The sequence below is a fragment of the Abramis brama genome (assembly GCF_963993115.1).
Source record: "Abramis brama genome assembly, chromosome: 22".
NCBI lineage: Eukaryota > Metazoa > Chordata > Actinopteri > Cypriniformes > Leuciscidae > Abramis > Abramis brama.
The window spans coordinates 5,350,015-5,365,838 of NC_139984.1; the positions used below are offsets into that span (position 1 = coordinate 5,350,015).

Below are 15,824 nucleotides of genomic sequence, written 5' to 3' on the forward strand. Positions count from 1 at the left end.
ATAGAATCTGTATGGTATGTAAAGCACTTTGGTTCAACCTCGATTGTGTTTTAACAGTGCTATATAAATAAATAAGAAACGAGAATACATGTTGAGCACGTCAACACAATGGCCAATCAGACTGTTTAATAATCCGCTCAAAATGCTAGAGGGAAATGCTGGTATCTTCACATTTTTAAAATTTCATTACCATCTTGATACCAATGTTGGTACTTTTGACAACTCTACTTTCAACTTATCGGCATTGGCAGATAACCTGTGTCCACTTGGTCCAAAGACCAAACATTTTTGCTTTTAGTATGCGCTTGGCTTCTGGTTGCTTTAAACATGTTGCCATTCTATGGTGACACTGTGTGAAAGTAATGAAATCCCCTAGCCACATGTGCACGGCCACTTCTAAAGATTTAGTTTTAGGGTGTATTCACACCAGGAAAGCCCGATAGTTCACTTGCTTTGTTCCGGACCAAATACAATGTTGATTTTTGTTTGTTTGGTGTGGTTCGCTTTCACACGGCCCTTTTGCAAGTCAACCAAAAATTTGTAAACAAAACCACACGTGTGCTACGGTCATCCATTCATTGGACAGAAATTCACCTTAAACGAACCGTACCAGAGTTGGTTTGGAGTCGGACCGAGACCACCTCTTCCGTTGGGTCTCGGTCCGGACCTGCCCAAAAGACGGACACCAAGGGGGGAACGAACTTGAGTTCAATTCAATCGAACCAAACAAGACAAGTGTGAACACACCCTCAGTTGGTCCTAGGGGTGCGGGATGCATTAGTACCTCAATGCTCAGCGTGATCGGCTCCACCGCTCTCAGAGAGTGCCGGTCAAAGGGATCAAAGGTGTCATCTCTCATGATGGGCGGCTGCAGCACGTACCCACTCCTGCCGTTCAACATGAAGAGAGCCTGGTTCATCTGCATCGGCTTATCTGCAGAGAGACGGTCACACCGTTAGATGACGGGACGCCCCGTGAGACGGGCCTGAGAGCGGTGGCCCCGTACGCACCTGCGGTCTGGAAGTTGAGGGCCACTAGCTGACTGCCGCACAGCCACATGGGCAGCGGGTCGTAGTTGGAGGAGTCCAGGCGCTGGCCGCGCGGGTAGATGCGGGACAGCTGGAGGCGATTATACTGCAGGAACTTCTTCCCCTTGATACGGTTCACGTACTTCTCCGCTTTGGTCTCGGGAAACGAGGACATGTCCCGGAAACAGGCCCGCTCCGTCCCAATTTCTGTAGGAGACAGAATATGTTGAAGAGTTACGTGGGTTTGTGTATTTAAGAAGTGTTTCCCAACCCTGTTCCTAAAGCCCGGGACACACCAAGCCGACGGTCGGGTAACGCCAGGACATTTTTGAGCATCGGTCGGCTTAGTTTTTTCAGTGTTTTAGGGGCGTAACGATACACTCATGTCACTATTCAATGCAAATCATGATAATAAACTGATGATACTATTGTGATATTTTAAACGTTTTTTAAATTACTATTACTTTATTATCATTAAAATAATATTATTTTATTATTATCAGGACCCACAAATATTCCCCCATTGCATTATTATACATTATATTCAACATTATATATAGTAGTTTAAGGCGAGACACGGCAGGCAAAAACATGCAGTGGTCAGTTTTGAGATTTCAGGCTAGTTTACTCCTTCAATATGTGTTCTTTCAAGCTGCTATAAAGAAAATGTTGAAAATATACATTAAGATGTTTATTTTATTACATTTTGTTTACTTGCGGCAGTAAGTTTCTCACGAATTTACCAAGAAGTTAGCATTCCAGCGCGACACGCCGAGATCCGTCAGTTCACTGAAGTCTGTCATGACCGGGATCGCTGTAAAGCTCAGAGTCTCCTGCACAACGCTATGTCACCCACATATGGGCATTTCCTTTCTATCAGTAACCAATCGTGAATGTCCAAAGGGGGATTTAAAGCCAACGACGAAATCTCATTGAGAGCGATTTAACTCTTTAACTGCCGTTTTTTTGTTATTCTCCAGTACGAACATCTCAGCCTATGTGGCACCTGTGCACACCAAACTTTCCAGTTATACACTTAGCAGTATTCTGAAGATATTTTCAGAGGGATTTGTTAATAAATAATTCCTGGCCTGATTTATGTGACATTTTAATTTAAAAAAAATATGGCGAAAATCGATTTAAGGCTATGGACAGTATATTTTGATTTCCTAGGTAATGAAAGCATATATCCTGAAATCCCTCTGAATTGATTTTTTTCATCTTGTGTGTAAACAAAATGTAAAAATAATTTTGCAACCTGGCTTTATCATATGGTCAGATCTATCTACCGAAAATATATGCAAAATCGTGCATATTTAATGAGATAATGCCTAAATTGCATAATTAAACATACAAATTTCTAAAACTTGTAATGCATTTTTTTTTAGATACTTGTGTAAGTAATCAACTGAGGAAGTTTCATGGTGATATCTATTATTTTAAAATTTTACCCTATTCACCTGTAGTGTCTCGTATCGTGTCTGTAGTGTACATATAAGCATAAACCATCTAAAACACTTTGAATAATCATACTACTAAAACTAAATGTCACATGGTGATTTAACTGATGTTACGCACTTCAGATAATCAATGCAATCTATTATTATCGTTTTAGTTAACAATAATAACCCTGGTTTGGACATGATATGAGCATCACATTTCCACTAAACATCGGTGTGTTTGAATGTGAAGAGTGTTGGGCGTCTCACTGTCTTCATCGAAGGGAACGGGCCGGCAGTAGATGACCAGGTCCGACAGCTCTAGAGCAATCTTCTTCCTCCTCTCCATCATTTTTCCCTCCTCAATCTGAAGGAGAACAAACACCTGTTACTCATATCACACAGTCTGTGGGAACAGCAGCACAATTACTCTTTCAGATAAACTTTGACCACATGATTTTCAAGCTCGGGTTTGCGGAGAGATAGCGGAGAGATTTAGTGACAGGTGTTCACGGTCAGTTCCTGTATCGCTGAGAGCAGGAGATAAGCACTGACCTTGGCTTCAGAGGTCATGGTGACCTCGCGGATCTTCGCCATCCAGTCCTTCAGCTCCTCCTGTGAATTCGCGGCGATGTCCAGCGGTGGGATGGTGCGGGGCGAAGACACGGAGACCAGAGAGAAGACGAACTGTCTGCTGCCCTTCCCTTCTGGTTTCACCACTACAGCAGAGACAACACACACACACACACACACCTTTTACTCCTGCAATCTACATATTTCTGTGTGAAACTGGCTATTCGACGAGAGGGGGAATGAATAGCATAATTTCATTCATCAGGAACTGGTGAATCAATGTTCACAACAATGAAGTCACAGAAGTCTCTATATGTCTCTGAAAAGGACATTTGTTTTAGAGGTGCAGTAGGTTCATTCATTTTGATCAAAGGAATAACACACACTGTTGAGTTTTGTTGATTCCTGCACAATAAGACCAGGAACGTGTTAAAGAAAAATGGGTGTCAATTGTCTCACGTTGATTTCTAGAAGTTACACAGAGCACATCGTAAGTAGGGCTAATCCAGCGCTAGGCTAACCCTAAATGCAGGACTGCCACAGTTTAACCTGTTAGCTCTAAAGCAGTCTTCTTTCCTCTTTCCATCATTAAGAAATGAAAAGCTACACACTCCATCAATTAAAGTTAGACTTTGCCAAACATGTAACATGCTAGAAACATAATAATCACTGCGATAATGATCCAAACATAGACTTAAGCATTTGCCTATTCAAATAAAACAAACAGTAGCCGCGTTTCCATTACCCTTCAAATTGCGCAAATTGAAATTGCGAATTGAAAATACGCCCAATGGAAACACGTCAATTTCGCAAAAACTCCCATTTAACGCAAAAAAGTTTTTCCGCTCGCATGAGGAGGTTTTTCAGGCAATTCGAAAAAGAAATATTTCGCAAAACTGCAATGGAAACAGTTTTTGCGCATTTACAGGTCAGCTGACGTAGATGACGCGGTGTGTTTGGACAGAATACGAGACAGAGTTCTTTATTAAATTCATATAAAACAAAAGAATTACAGCAATACTGGATTCTAAACCTCAAAGAAATGCCACAATCAAGACCTCGGAGCAGAAATGAGGGAGAAACACCTCATATGTGCCGCTCACAGTATAAGGGTCTTTTCTTGCCAATGCTTGAATAACACGCCTACGCTTCCTTCCATTAATAATAATAATGTCCAGTGCGGCGGCTGTGATCTATATATAAACTTACCAACGTCCGTTGCATGATTTTTGGAAGGAATTATCGCGAGAGGAAAAAATGACATTTAGTCGCATAACATCGGTTAATGGAAACGCCGTCATTTCGCAATAGTTTTTTATCGATATTTAGAGAAAAAACTCAAAAGTTTTGCGCGAATCTTTAATGGAAACGCGGCTAGTGACTTTTTGTTGTCGTTGTTTGGGCTATTCTACAGAATTGGTGCAAACTGCTGTCCCACAACCAAAAAACACATTTATAAAGCATTTAAGTATTCAAATCTTGTCTGTTCCTGATCCTTCTGTAATCTAATGAAACCCACAATAATATTTAAAATATCAGTAAGCTTAATATACAGTAGTCAACATATGAAGTGGATCAAAACCTTTCATCAAAGTTATACATGAATTTTGAACAATACCCGTTCTTGTCTTAGGACAACTTTGGACTTGATCCACTTCAAATGTTGACTACTGTATATAAAATTACCATTTATTGGGTACTTTCAATTGGGAGGTGGCTGTCCCGAACCCTAAACCATTTATTTCAACTTTTAACCAAATACATTTTTGCATTTATTCCATTATTGTTTTTAAAAATATTGTTTAGATTTTAAAAGTTCCCTTTTTTTCTTTTTTTTTTACTCGTGAAACTATGTAAAAAAAACATGTTTTGGTGTGTTTTAGTCCATTGGCTGAGACTGATTTTAACCACACTTCTACATTTTTGATCGGGAAATATTCCTGTGTCCCTCTCTCTCATTGCTTCATGGTGAGTGGATGGGGCCCAGCATTTCTGAGGTAAATGAGTTCAAAAGTCTGAAAATCTGTGTTTAACTTTAAGGAACATCACTACTAAAAACACCTTATTTCAGCAATTAAGCACACTTTAATGAGTACAACTGTTCACAACTGTGCTAGGTAACCATGCGCTGATTAGCATCTTTGAGCTAGGCTCAAAAGCATCTTAAATAGTCACTACCGAAACAGTCACGACCGAAACGTTGTGACAAAAAGGAACATAATCCTTTATTTGGGGGAAATAAACAACATTTTAGTACAGTTATGCAAATCATTAGTATTTCAGTATGTTTTAGTATGCAAGTTAAAACTCTCTAATAGGGGTGTAACGGTACGTGTATTCGTACCGAACCGTTTCGGTACAGGGCTTTCGGTTCGGTGCACGTGTGTACCGAATGACTGAATGCAATATTTTGTGTGCGGAACATAGGTACATTTTCGTGTTTCCACACGAACATATTAAGTGGCGGAAGCCTTCGCGTTCAGCGCAAATCCCGCCCTGCAGCTGATTCTAACCAGAGCCCGTCTGGTTTTAGTTTTACCCGTCGTCACTGTAACCTAAACCAATGAAATCGACTGCAGGGTGAAAAAAAGCTTTTCCGCTCCGTGTGCGCCGCCGCACTCTCCGTTCCGTGTGTGTGTGCGTGCGTGTCTGCGCGCTGCGCTCTCTGCTCAATGTTCGACTCCGTGTTTGCGCTGCGCGTTCTGCTCTGTCGTTAACGGCCCAAACACTCCAATCATGTACCGATCACGCACTGGAAAAGCAAAGTCCACTCAAATAAGGTGAAATTTCTCAGTAGTAGACTTCTGTTTGCTGAGCTGGTATAGTCATGCTGGCAACAATGGTAAAATGACCTGCTCTGATCACATGCTCTGGTAATAATAGCTTTGTAGGAATATATTTTATTTTGATAATTAGTAAAAAAAATGGAAAAAAAAATCTTAAATTGATTGTTGATTGATTATTGAAAAATAATAATACATTGATATATATATTATTTTAATATAGGGCTATTTTCTATTCCTTTTTTCCCGGTGTTTCATTTAATTGGGTGATTCTAAGTTTAATTATTGATGATTACAAGCTTGGAGGAATTGCAATTAATTACAGCAAATTGTGCAATTAAAGTTATTTTTTTTCCCAGTCTTAATTTTTAAATATGAGCAGGCCTACAAGCTGGGATTGGTAATGCTGCACTGTAATCATAGTTATTTATTTATATTTTTCATTAAATGTATTATGTGATATTGGTTTGAGACTGAGAGTATTTTATTTAGTGGAGAACTTTGCAGCAGTATTTTATTTCTTATTCTTTTTTTTATTTTATATATATTTTATTATATTTTATTAAAAAGTGTTTAAAAAAAGTGTAAACAAATTGTTAAAAAAAGTTTATAGTAATAAACAACCTGCAGTTTAATGTTTGCATTTCTTTCCCTTACTGTACCGAAAATAAACCGAACCGTGACTTTAAAACCGAGGTACGTACCGAACCGTGATTTTTGCGTACCGTTACACCCCTACTCTCTAATGTGACGTGACCGCTACCAAAACATTACTGTCGCTACAGTCACGACCGAAACATGGGATGTTTTGTCAAAAATAAAGTATATTGAATTATCAACTAAGATGTTATGATAGTGTTTGGTTCAAACTAATGAATCTTTAGCTTTGAAATCAGTATGATTAACTTCATGCCTTTTACAAAGAAAGATTGAATTAAAAATACAACAAATATCATAAATTACACTTGAAATACTGTTAAATTTGTAGTTGTTCTTGATTTAACTATGACAACCTTTCAATAAAATAGCAAAAAATGTTGTAAAAAGATGTAAACAAAATCTTAATAGGTCGATGTAACCCTTCTCATTAAATCATTTATTATTGTGTTCCGGTAGAGACACATTTGGGGAGAGGAAAAATATTCCAAATTTTCAGAAACTACAATATGAGAATTAACTGCAGAATGGCCCATATACTTATATATGCACGCATATTTATTATATGAAATATTATAGCTAAAAAGCTAAACAACATTGAATCATGACTGTTGTAAGGACCTCAAACAGTGATCTAACGATTAGTGTGTATCAGGGTAGAGGAACACACACACACACTCACCGATCTGACAGGAAGACACGTCCACACTTCCTCTCAGGAGATCTCCCAGAGGACTGTTCTCTGTGGCCTGCAGAGAGAGAGAGAGAGAGAGAGAGAGAGAGAGAGAGAGAGAGAGAGAGAGAGAGAGAGAGAGAGAGAGAGAGAGAGAGAGAGAGAGAGAGAGAGAGAGAGAGAGAGAGAGAGAGAGAGAGAGAGAGAGAGAGAGAGAGAGAGAGAGAGAGAGAGAGAGAGAGAGAGATATTAAGGTTAAAGGTCGCAGCACAGAGCGGCATGAGGAGCTCTGACACAGCACACACTCACGGATCGGTCCGGCTCCACGGCCGACGGGCTGATCTCCTCCACGTAATTCGCAGGGAACCACAGTTGCTTCTTGCCAGCACAGTCTCCCTTCCACCTGTGGAGGAGAACAGACGTCACACACACACACACTTATTTTCAGGTTCTTTGTGTTGTTGTGAACTGAATCAACACTGAATGAGAGGAGTGGCCCAGACAGGTTTAAAACACACACACACAGGCTCCGGCAAGAAAACAAGACTGTCTGGCTAGTTTGATATTAATGGTTTAGAAATTTAAACAGAGCATGACATGAATATTAATATGTTTGACCCTTCAGGGCTGAATAATCAGTGTTGGGAGAAACGCATTACAAGGAACACGAGTTATGTAATCAGATTACTTTTTCAAGTAACGAGTAAAGTAATGCATTACTTTTAAAATTACAACAAAATATCTGAGTTACATGTTCAACTAAGTAACACAAGTAACTGTGTTCGCGTGTGTTGACTGACAGCTCTCCTGAGGGGAACCGCGGGGGTGTTTGAGCGGCGCCCTCTACTGTTCAGGGGTCCTTCAGACCAGAGGTGGACAGTAACATTTACTCGAGTACTGTACTTAAGTATACTTTTTGAGTATCTGTACTTTACTTGAGTATTATTTTTTATGGAAACTTTTTATTTTAACTTCACTACATTTCTGTCAAGGTCCTTTGGTAGAAAGTAGTAACGTCAGTCAGGGGTTGCATTTTGTTTGCAACTTTTCAAATGAAAGTCAGGATGACGTCAGAACCCGACGTCGGTTCGACATCAGAATCCGGCTTTTAGCCGACAGACTTTGGATTTCGGCTGAAAATGAAAGTCGGGTTTACGCCAGAGCTCGACTGATGTTGGTTTCAGACGTCAACCAAATTTTCATTTTCAACCACAATACAACATTGGAGATTAAATCTGGCACTTGCTATGGTATTCTGGGTGGATGCTAGGGCGTTGCTAGGCAGTTGTTATGGTGTTCTGGGTGGTTGCTAGGCAGTTGCTAGGTGTTCTGGGTGGTTGCTAGGCAGTTGCTAGGGTGTACTGGGTGGTTGCTAGGGTATTTTTGGTGGTTACTAGAGCGTTTCTAGACGTTGCTAAGGTATTTTTGGTAGTTGCTATGGTGTTACTAGGTGGTTGGTAGTTGTCAAAGATAGTTACTATGGAGTTTTTATAGAGTTCTTAAAATCTTTAATAACGAGTTTGGTCTTCTAAACGTGAATTTTGTCATTGTTTTGGAGCACACTAGCTTATAGATAAGCCATTATATGATATATATGATATAGTAAGGCTATCATATTCATACTAAAAGCCAAAAAACTTTAAATAGGGCAGTATTTGAGGGAACAGCAGTTTGGGTGTCCGAAACCATTGTGGATGTTATTGAGTCCATTCAATCCCACTACTGGAACTGTGTTCGAGAAACACATGTGATATTGATATGAGGGCAGGCGTAGATTCAGAGGCATACGGTACTGTAACTATTACACAACAATGCAACAATAATAAAACAGTGCATTGACATTTACTTTTTACTTTTGATACTTAAGTACTTTTAAAAACAAGTACTTCTGTACTTTTACTTCAGTAAAAAAAATCAGCCTTCACAACTTTAACTTGTAACAGAGTAATATTTGACCAGTAGTCTCTGTACTTTCCCTCCAGTAAGGAAGTTGTGTATTTGTCCACCTCAGTTTCACACTGAGGCTTATTCAGTTCACTTCTGGAGTGAAAGGGCTTTTACATTAGCCAAAAACAGAAGTTTTTATTGTTGTTGTTGTTAAAATCAAACACAAGCTCAGCCCAGGTGTAAGCAACACAACGCATTACTTTTCATAAAAAGTAACTAAGTAACACAATTAGTTACTTTTTTAGGGAGTATTGTGTTTTTTTAGGGAGTATTGAGTATATTGTGTTTAGTAACACAATATTGTAATGCATTACTTTTTTTAAAGTAACTTTTCCCAACACTGACAACAATAATGTCCCATGACAACAATAGCCCGCTCACAAGAACCATATCTATCACTATATTAGCATCCACACAACAGCAGATATTGTTCTGTTTATTATCAGCACACTCTAAATGCTCGAGCTCTTTAAAGTCGAGTGGATTCTGGTTGGCTGTCAATGTTTTTATCGTTCATCAGCTGAAAATAATCTGTGTCGTTATCGTATAGTGGTTTGGATTTCACTATTCTCATAGATGCGGTATAGTTATTGGTTATTGTTATAGTTAAGAGAGTAACACCCTAGCAACCACCCAGAACACCCTAGCAACCACCCAGAATACCCTAGCAACCGCCCAGAACACCTTAGCAACTGCCTAGAAAGACCATAGCAACCACCCAGAACACCCTAGCAACCACCTAGCAATGCCCTAGCAACCACCAAGAATACCCTAGCAACTGCCTAGCAACCACCCAGAACACCTTAGCAATTGCCTAGCAACACCCTAGCAACCACCGAGAACACCCTAGCAACTGCCTAGCAACTCCCTAGCAACAGTGCCGAATTTTGCCACTGCAAGCACCACTTCACATTTTCTTCAGGACATGTACATTCTAGTTATACAAATTGTTCTAAATATTAAAGAATAGCAGAGTTCACACCACAACTATAACAGTAACGGCACAGAGAAACAATATCATGGAATCACTATCAGAAAGATTTTTTCCAGCTGATGAACGATAAAAACATTGACAGCCAATCAGAATCCATCCTGCTGTCACGAGCTCCAGCATTTAAAGCGGCAGACACACGACAAAACTTAAAATGAAGCGCAGGAATAAACAGAACGATACGGCCCCCTGGTGTGGACACTAATATAGTTATATTTATCGCTCTTGGTGTGAACGAGCCATAAAGTGGAAATGAAGTTTATGTTATTTAGTAAACTGATTTCCACTTTAAGTCTCAGGTCAGCTGATACCTATTTTCAGTTTAGCTTACATTTATCACAGAGCGAGTATCACTTCTGTATCTATAAATACTGTATTATTTCGGTCTTTCTGGCCCTTGAGTTCACCGCTGTATTTCTATATCCTGCTATCTGGTTCCTGTGAAGCCAAGCGCGAACTGAAAGACTCAGATTCCCAGAACACTGTCCTCCCCATAACTCGTCTTACCGTCTTATTCTTGACAACAGATTCACAATCTGCTCTCTCAGTCGGCACAAGCCTCTTTGAAAAGCATTATATACACTTTTACAATATATCATTTTAATATTAGAATAGAATTAGATGATATACATTATAGCAGGGGTTTTCAATCTTTTAGATGCTACAAACTCCCAAATTTGATTTGATGAAATTTTAAAGAAATTTTGCAGCTGTATATTTTCATGTATAAAGACATTTATTACATTAATTTCTTTGCATTTTTTCTATTGTCTGTAGTAGTGCACTGCTATATGTATTATTTAAATGAACATGTATTCATTTTATACTTATATTCACGTTTATCATTTTTTGTTGAAATAAAATGTATTTATTTAATCAATTTATTATATTAATAAAATGTGTTTATTTACTCCATTAGTTTAATATTTTTTTATTATAATTTTTTTTTTTACACTGCTTTTCTCTAAACTTTTCCCTGAAATCCAGTTTGAAAATGGTTTCCAAGTTAATAAACTTGATGTGTAGCTTCTGAACAAACCAAAAGGAAAGATGAAAAGCACCAAGCATTTAAAAAAATAAAAATAATTATATATATATATATTTATATCTATTTTTTTTGTTTAAATGTGGTGCTTTTTTGATGTTGAATTGTCAGCTGTGTTTAGACAGTAACTCACCAGCCTCCTTCCTGTTTGTCCACATTTTGAATGATGGCGCTCTTATTAAAGGAAAGTTCATCATCTCGCTGGGCTTTGTATTCATACATGGCTCGTACTGTGCACTACACACACACACACACACACACACACAAAGGTGTCACACACTAAACCCAACACGAGGAGAAACAGTCTACATGCAGCTAGAGAGCACAGGTACCTTAAACGTGGGCATCTGATTGGCTTCCACGTAGAATCCAGGGTTACGGCCCTCGTACAGCGACCCATAATCAGGCTCCTGCACACACACACACACACACACACACACAGACAGAGAGAGAGAGAGAGAAGCGCGTTCACTTCAACTGACTAACAATTACCCAGTAAATCTGACATCTTTTCAAATAATGGAGCGGCCGTTTCCACTCCTAAACTAAACGATCGATTAATTCTTGGACGTGTCAAGATGCGCTCAAGGACACAGTCCCTCAAAATAAGTTCAGCACTTATCAAAAGAGCAGCCAGGACTGCCATTTTCTTCTTATTTCCTAACTTAAGAACCTATTTTTTAGAAAAACTGAATATTTCGACACCAGCGCGCACCGCCCTGAGACAGCCTCGTTTAAAATAATGATATAAAATAATACATTTAAAAGCATGACACTAGCTGTGTTTACACGGACACCTTTGAAATCATTCCGGTTGATGAATCCGAACACAGTGTTTCCACGAATGATTGTTTAATCCAGCGTTTCCCGCTGGTGTCGCTCTCCTGTGGCCTCATGGGACAGGGAAGAGTCCATCGTATGCACACTTCAGCATCTCACGCCAACGGATTAGAAACGGTTTAAACAACCCCTTACAAAACAAATCAAATTTCATCTGACTTGGCCAGTTCGTTCCGACTGACGCGGTTACATGTGACTTTTTATTCCAAATGTGCGACTAGTCGTATTATAATTGAATCACTAGTGTCCATGTAAAGCTGCTAAACTCCAGTCAAGCCAATAGATACGCAAATACAGTGCACGCTCTTTCAGATAACACCAACTTCTGTCATTTTATTCCTAAGAAAATATTTGAGAACTTCAAAACTGCACTCTTATGAACTTATAAAAATGTATCTTACAAAATGTCTTAACTAAGATTTGAGTGTCTTTGTGAAGCTGTTTGAAGACGCTCCCCATAACACTGAAAACAGGGCTTGCGTGTGGACTGTGAAAACTATGACGTTTGGTCATGTGACGTATATCCCACCGATGTTTATAACGGTATATATTATTTACTTTCAGTGATGCGTGACTTTACACCGTCTTCATTTTAAATTCCTGACAGAAAACGGACCCTCAATTGTCGTCCTGAAGCAAAACATGAGGACGTTTGCATTTTAGGCCGTATATAATGAGTGTGACCTGAACGCACAAGCCAGCGGGGAGATCTTCTGGCGAGATGTGTGATGGTGGCGTGAGATCTTGATGATGCCAGACTCTGTGTGTCGTCTCAGTGAACTCTCATCACGCTTCACGCATGTGTGTGTGTCCAGAGCTGGGGATTTCTGCGCATCAGACTGTAGGTGTGCAGCCTAGACTTGCAGCCGACGCTTCTCTATAAATACTTATTACAGGCTTAACCACTGAAGCTCTTTCAGAGGAACTCACTTTCACAAACAGCAGAAGGAAGTTAATAAAAACGGGCAGCACTCAGTCAGAAGCACTTATCTAACTCGGTTTCCACACTGATTAGCTTAGATGAGGTACGTTTTGATGTACGTACTGTCGTTCTGCCCTCATGTCTATGACTATGGCCCTGTTCACAGCTGGTGTTAAGAGTGTTTTGGTTGTTCAAATCACAAGTAGACACATTCCCGTTTACACCTGGTGTTTTAATAGTCTCTTTTGTCCACTTTCAACCACTTCTGTCCTGATTTCTTCAGATCTTTTGATCTAATGGATAAAATAAGCTCATGTAATTTACATATGAAGACGACCGGAGACGACGGGAAACATACGGAGAGCATCAGCTTTAGTTCCTGCTCTGACAGACACAAGACCAGCCGAACACTGAGTGTGTGTTAGAGATCAGGAATGATGAGAGAACATTGTGCTTGATATGTTTTTCATCTTCAAACCAAACTTGAGTCTCCAGCCGACAGTTTAAACCCCGTCTGTCTAGAGCTCTTCTCATAATGTTACGCATTAGTTCAGGAGACGGAGAGAAGACGGTCTTTAGTGTCTGTTTGAACACATTCGACCACATGAGCGTTTACACTACTGAAGCAATCCGGTCAATGTGTTTTCAACCTCTAGAAGTGGACAAGCTCAAAACGTTTTACACCCCGTTTACACCTGTGTTTAGAGTCGTGCACTTGTGATCCGATCGACCGAAACACATCTTAACACCAGCTGTAAACAGAGCCAATCTGTCTTCTCTAGAACATTAAGGCGAGACACTACAGGTGAATAGGGTAAAAATTTTAACTAGCCGATATCACCATGAAACTTTCCCAGTTGATTACCTACATTAAGATGAGAAAAAAAATGTATTACAAGTTTTCTGTAATTTAATGTTTAAATATGCAAATTAGGCAATATCTAATTAAATATGCGCTATTTTGTATACATTTTAAAAAACGAAATCTGAGTATTGGATAAAGCCAGGTTAAAAATATTTGTGTTCACATATTAGATGGGACAAAATTACAGAGGGATTTATGGATATCTACTTTTGTTATCCTGTAAATCAGAATATACTGTCAATAGCCTTAAAAAAAAGATTTTCGCCATGTTTTTTGGAATAAAATGTTATATAAATCAAGCTAGGAATAATATATTTACAAATCCCTCTGTAAATGTCTTCATAATATAACTAGGTACAAGACTGGAGAGTTTGGTGTATATCGGTGCTACTGAAGTGGAGATTTCGGACTTGGAGTATGAGAGAAAAGTCATTTTGAGAAAACGTGCTTTAAAGATTTATCATCAGCCAATGAGATCGCGCATTCAGCCCTTTTACTTTCACGATTGGTTGCTGATAAAAAGGAAATGACCATATTTGGATCCGACAGCACTGTACAGGAGAGAGAGAGCTTTCCAGCGGTGCATGTGTTGATTAAGAACGCCAACTTTTGTTGAATTTATGAGAAATCTACAGACGCAAACAGACAAAGTGTAGTAAAATAAAGACCTAAATGTGTATTTCAGACTTTTTTTTCACCACAAGTCTGAAAGAAGACACGTTATTAAAGACAAATATCCAAAAATTGACCAGTAAAAAAACCCGATGTTTTTGCCTGCCGTGTCTCACCTTAAATATATTCTGTGAAAAGTCTCAGTGTTTTCTTTCTTTGTCCATATAAATGGAAGTCAATGGGCACCAAAACAGTTTGGTTTCAAAACGTTCTACAAAATATTTTTTTTGTTGCACAGAAGAAAGTCATACAGGTTTGTAACGACATGAAGGTAAATAAATGACATGTTCAGGTAAATCTGGTTTCCAGCACAGATTAGATGAGACGGATGTGTGGACGCACTCACCGCTGTGCCGATCTTCTCCAGGGTCTCCTCGTTGATGGGGTAGCGCAGCTTCATCTTGCGGTACAGTGGATGTTTCTCATAGTAACTGATTAAATCTACTAAACTGTCAAACTCAGAAGTGCCCAAAACCACCGTCTGTCCCTCCTGCTGCACACGGCAGTGCTTTATCTTGCCCTCCGCCCTGAGAGAGCAAACGAGAGGGTGAGGAACACTACAGAAACAAGGACACAATAAAAACATGAAAGCGGGAGTGTGGATTTTACCGGAAGGAAATGGCGAAAGAGTTGACTTCTGTTCTCTTCCGGACGAGGAAAGCCCCGTCACGTGGGACTCTCATCAGCATGTTCTCGGCCTGGCTGCGGGACAGGCACGCGTGGTACCACCTGCACACAACACACACACACACACACATGCTGGAATTAGACCGGGAAAACACAAGGAAGACAGGAAACACACAAACCCCTGTTGTTCCCTGCGAGACGAGAGGCAGGAAGACTTTGATAACACTTCATTTTACAGTGTCCTTGTTATATGTGTCACATGTACTTACCATAGTAATAACAGTAAATTATGCATAATTACATGCAACTAACCCTAATCCTACCCTAATCCTACCCTAACCCTATAGTAATTAATATTACTCAGTACTTAAATATATAATTACACGGTAACAATGACACCTTAAAATAAAGTGTAACCCTTACATTTAGATATTGAGAAATAATAATTAACATGCACTTACTATAGGATTAGGGTTTGGTTTAGTTACATGTAGTTTGCATAATTGATAGATATTACTATAGTAATGTACTGTGCAATTACACTAAAACAAAGTGTTACAGATTTTTTTAATTTATAGAAATTCATATTTTTATTCAGCAAGGATGCATTCAACTGATCAAAAGTGACTAACAGCATTTTAATAAATTAATAAATGCTATCCTGATAAAAATGTATCACTGTTTCCACACAAATATGAAGCAGCACGACTGTTTTAACATCGATAATAATCAGAAACGTTCCTTGAGCATCAGATCATCATA

The 15,824-nt window shown here is 39.2% G+C and overlaps 1 protein-coding gene across 2 annotated transcripts in view; it reads right to left on the minus strand.

Moving 5' to 3' along the window:
- plcg1 (phospholipase C, gamma 1) overlaps positions 1 to 15,824 on the minus strand; it is a 59,522-nt gene that overhangs the window by 7,444 nt on the left and 36,254 nt on the right. For both annotated transcript variants that reach the window (XM_084097918.1, XM_084097917.1), the window contains exons 19-28: positions 15,045 to 15,164; positions 14,782 to 14,962; positions 11,469 to 11,546; positions 11,270 to 11,373; positions 7,463 to 7,556; positions 7,163 to 7,229; positions 3,023 to 3,186; positions 2,738 to 2,834; positions 1,011 to 1,235; positions 785 to 933 (exon numbers count right to left, since the gene is read on the minus strand). In XM_084097918.1, coding sequence (XP_083954044.1) covers positions 785 to 933; positions 1,011 to 1,235; positions 2,738 to 2,834; positions 3,023 to 3,186; positions 7,163 to 7,229; positions 7,463 to 7,556; positions 11,270 to 11,373; positions 11,469 to 11,546; positions 14,782 to 14,962; positions 15,045 to 15,164 — 1,279 coding nt within the window. The remainder of the gene's footprint in view (positions 1 to 784; positions 934 to 1,010; positions 1,236 to 2,737; positions 2,835 to 3,022; positions 3,187 to 7,162; positions 7,230 to 7,462; positions 7,557 to 11,269; positions 11,374 to 11,468; positions 11,547 to 14,781; positions 14,963 to 15,044; positions 15,165 to 15,824) is intronic.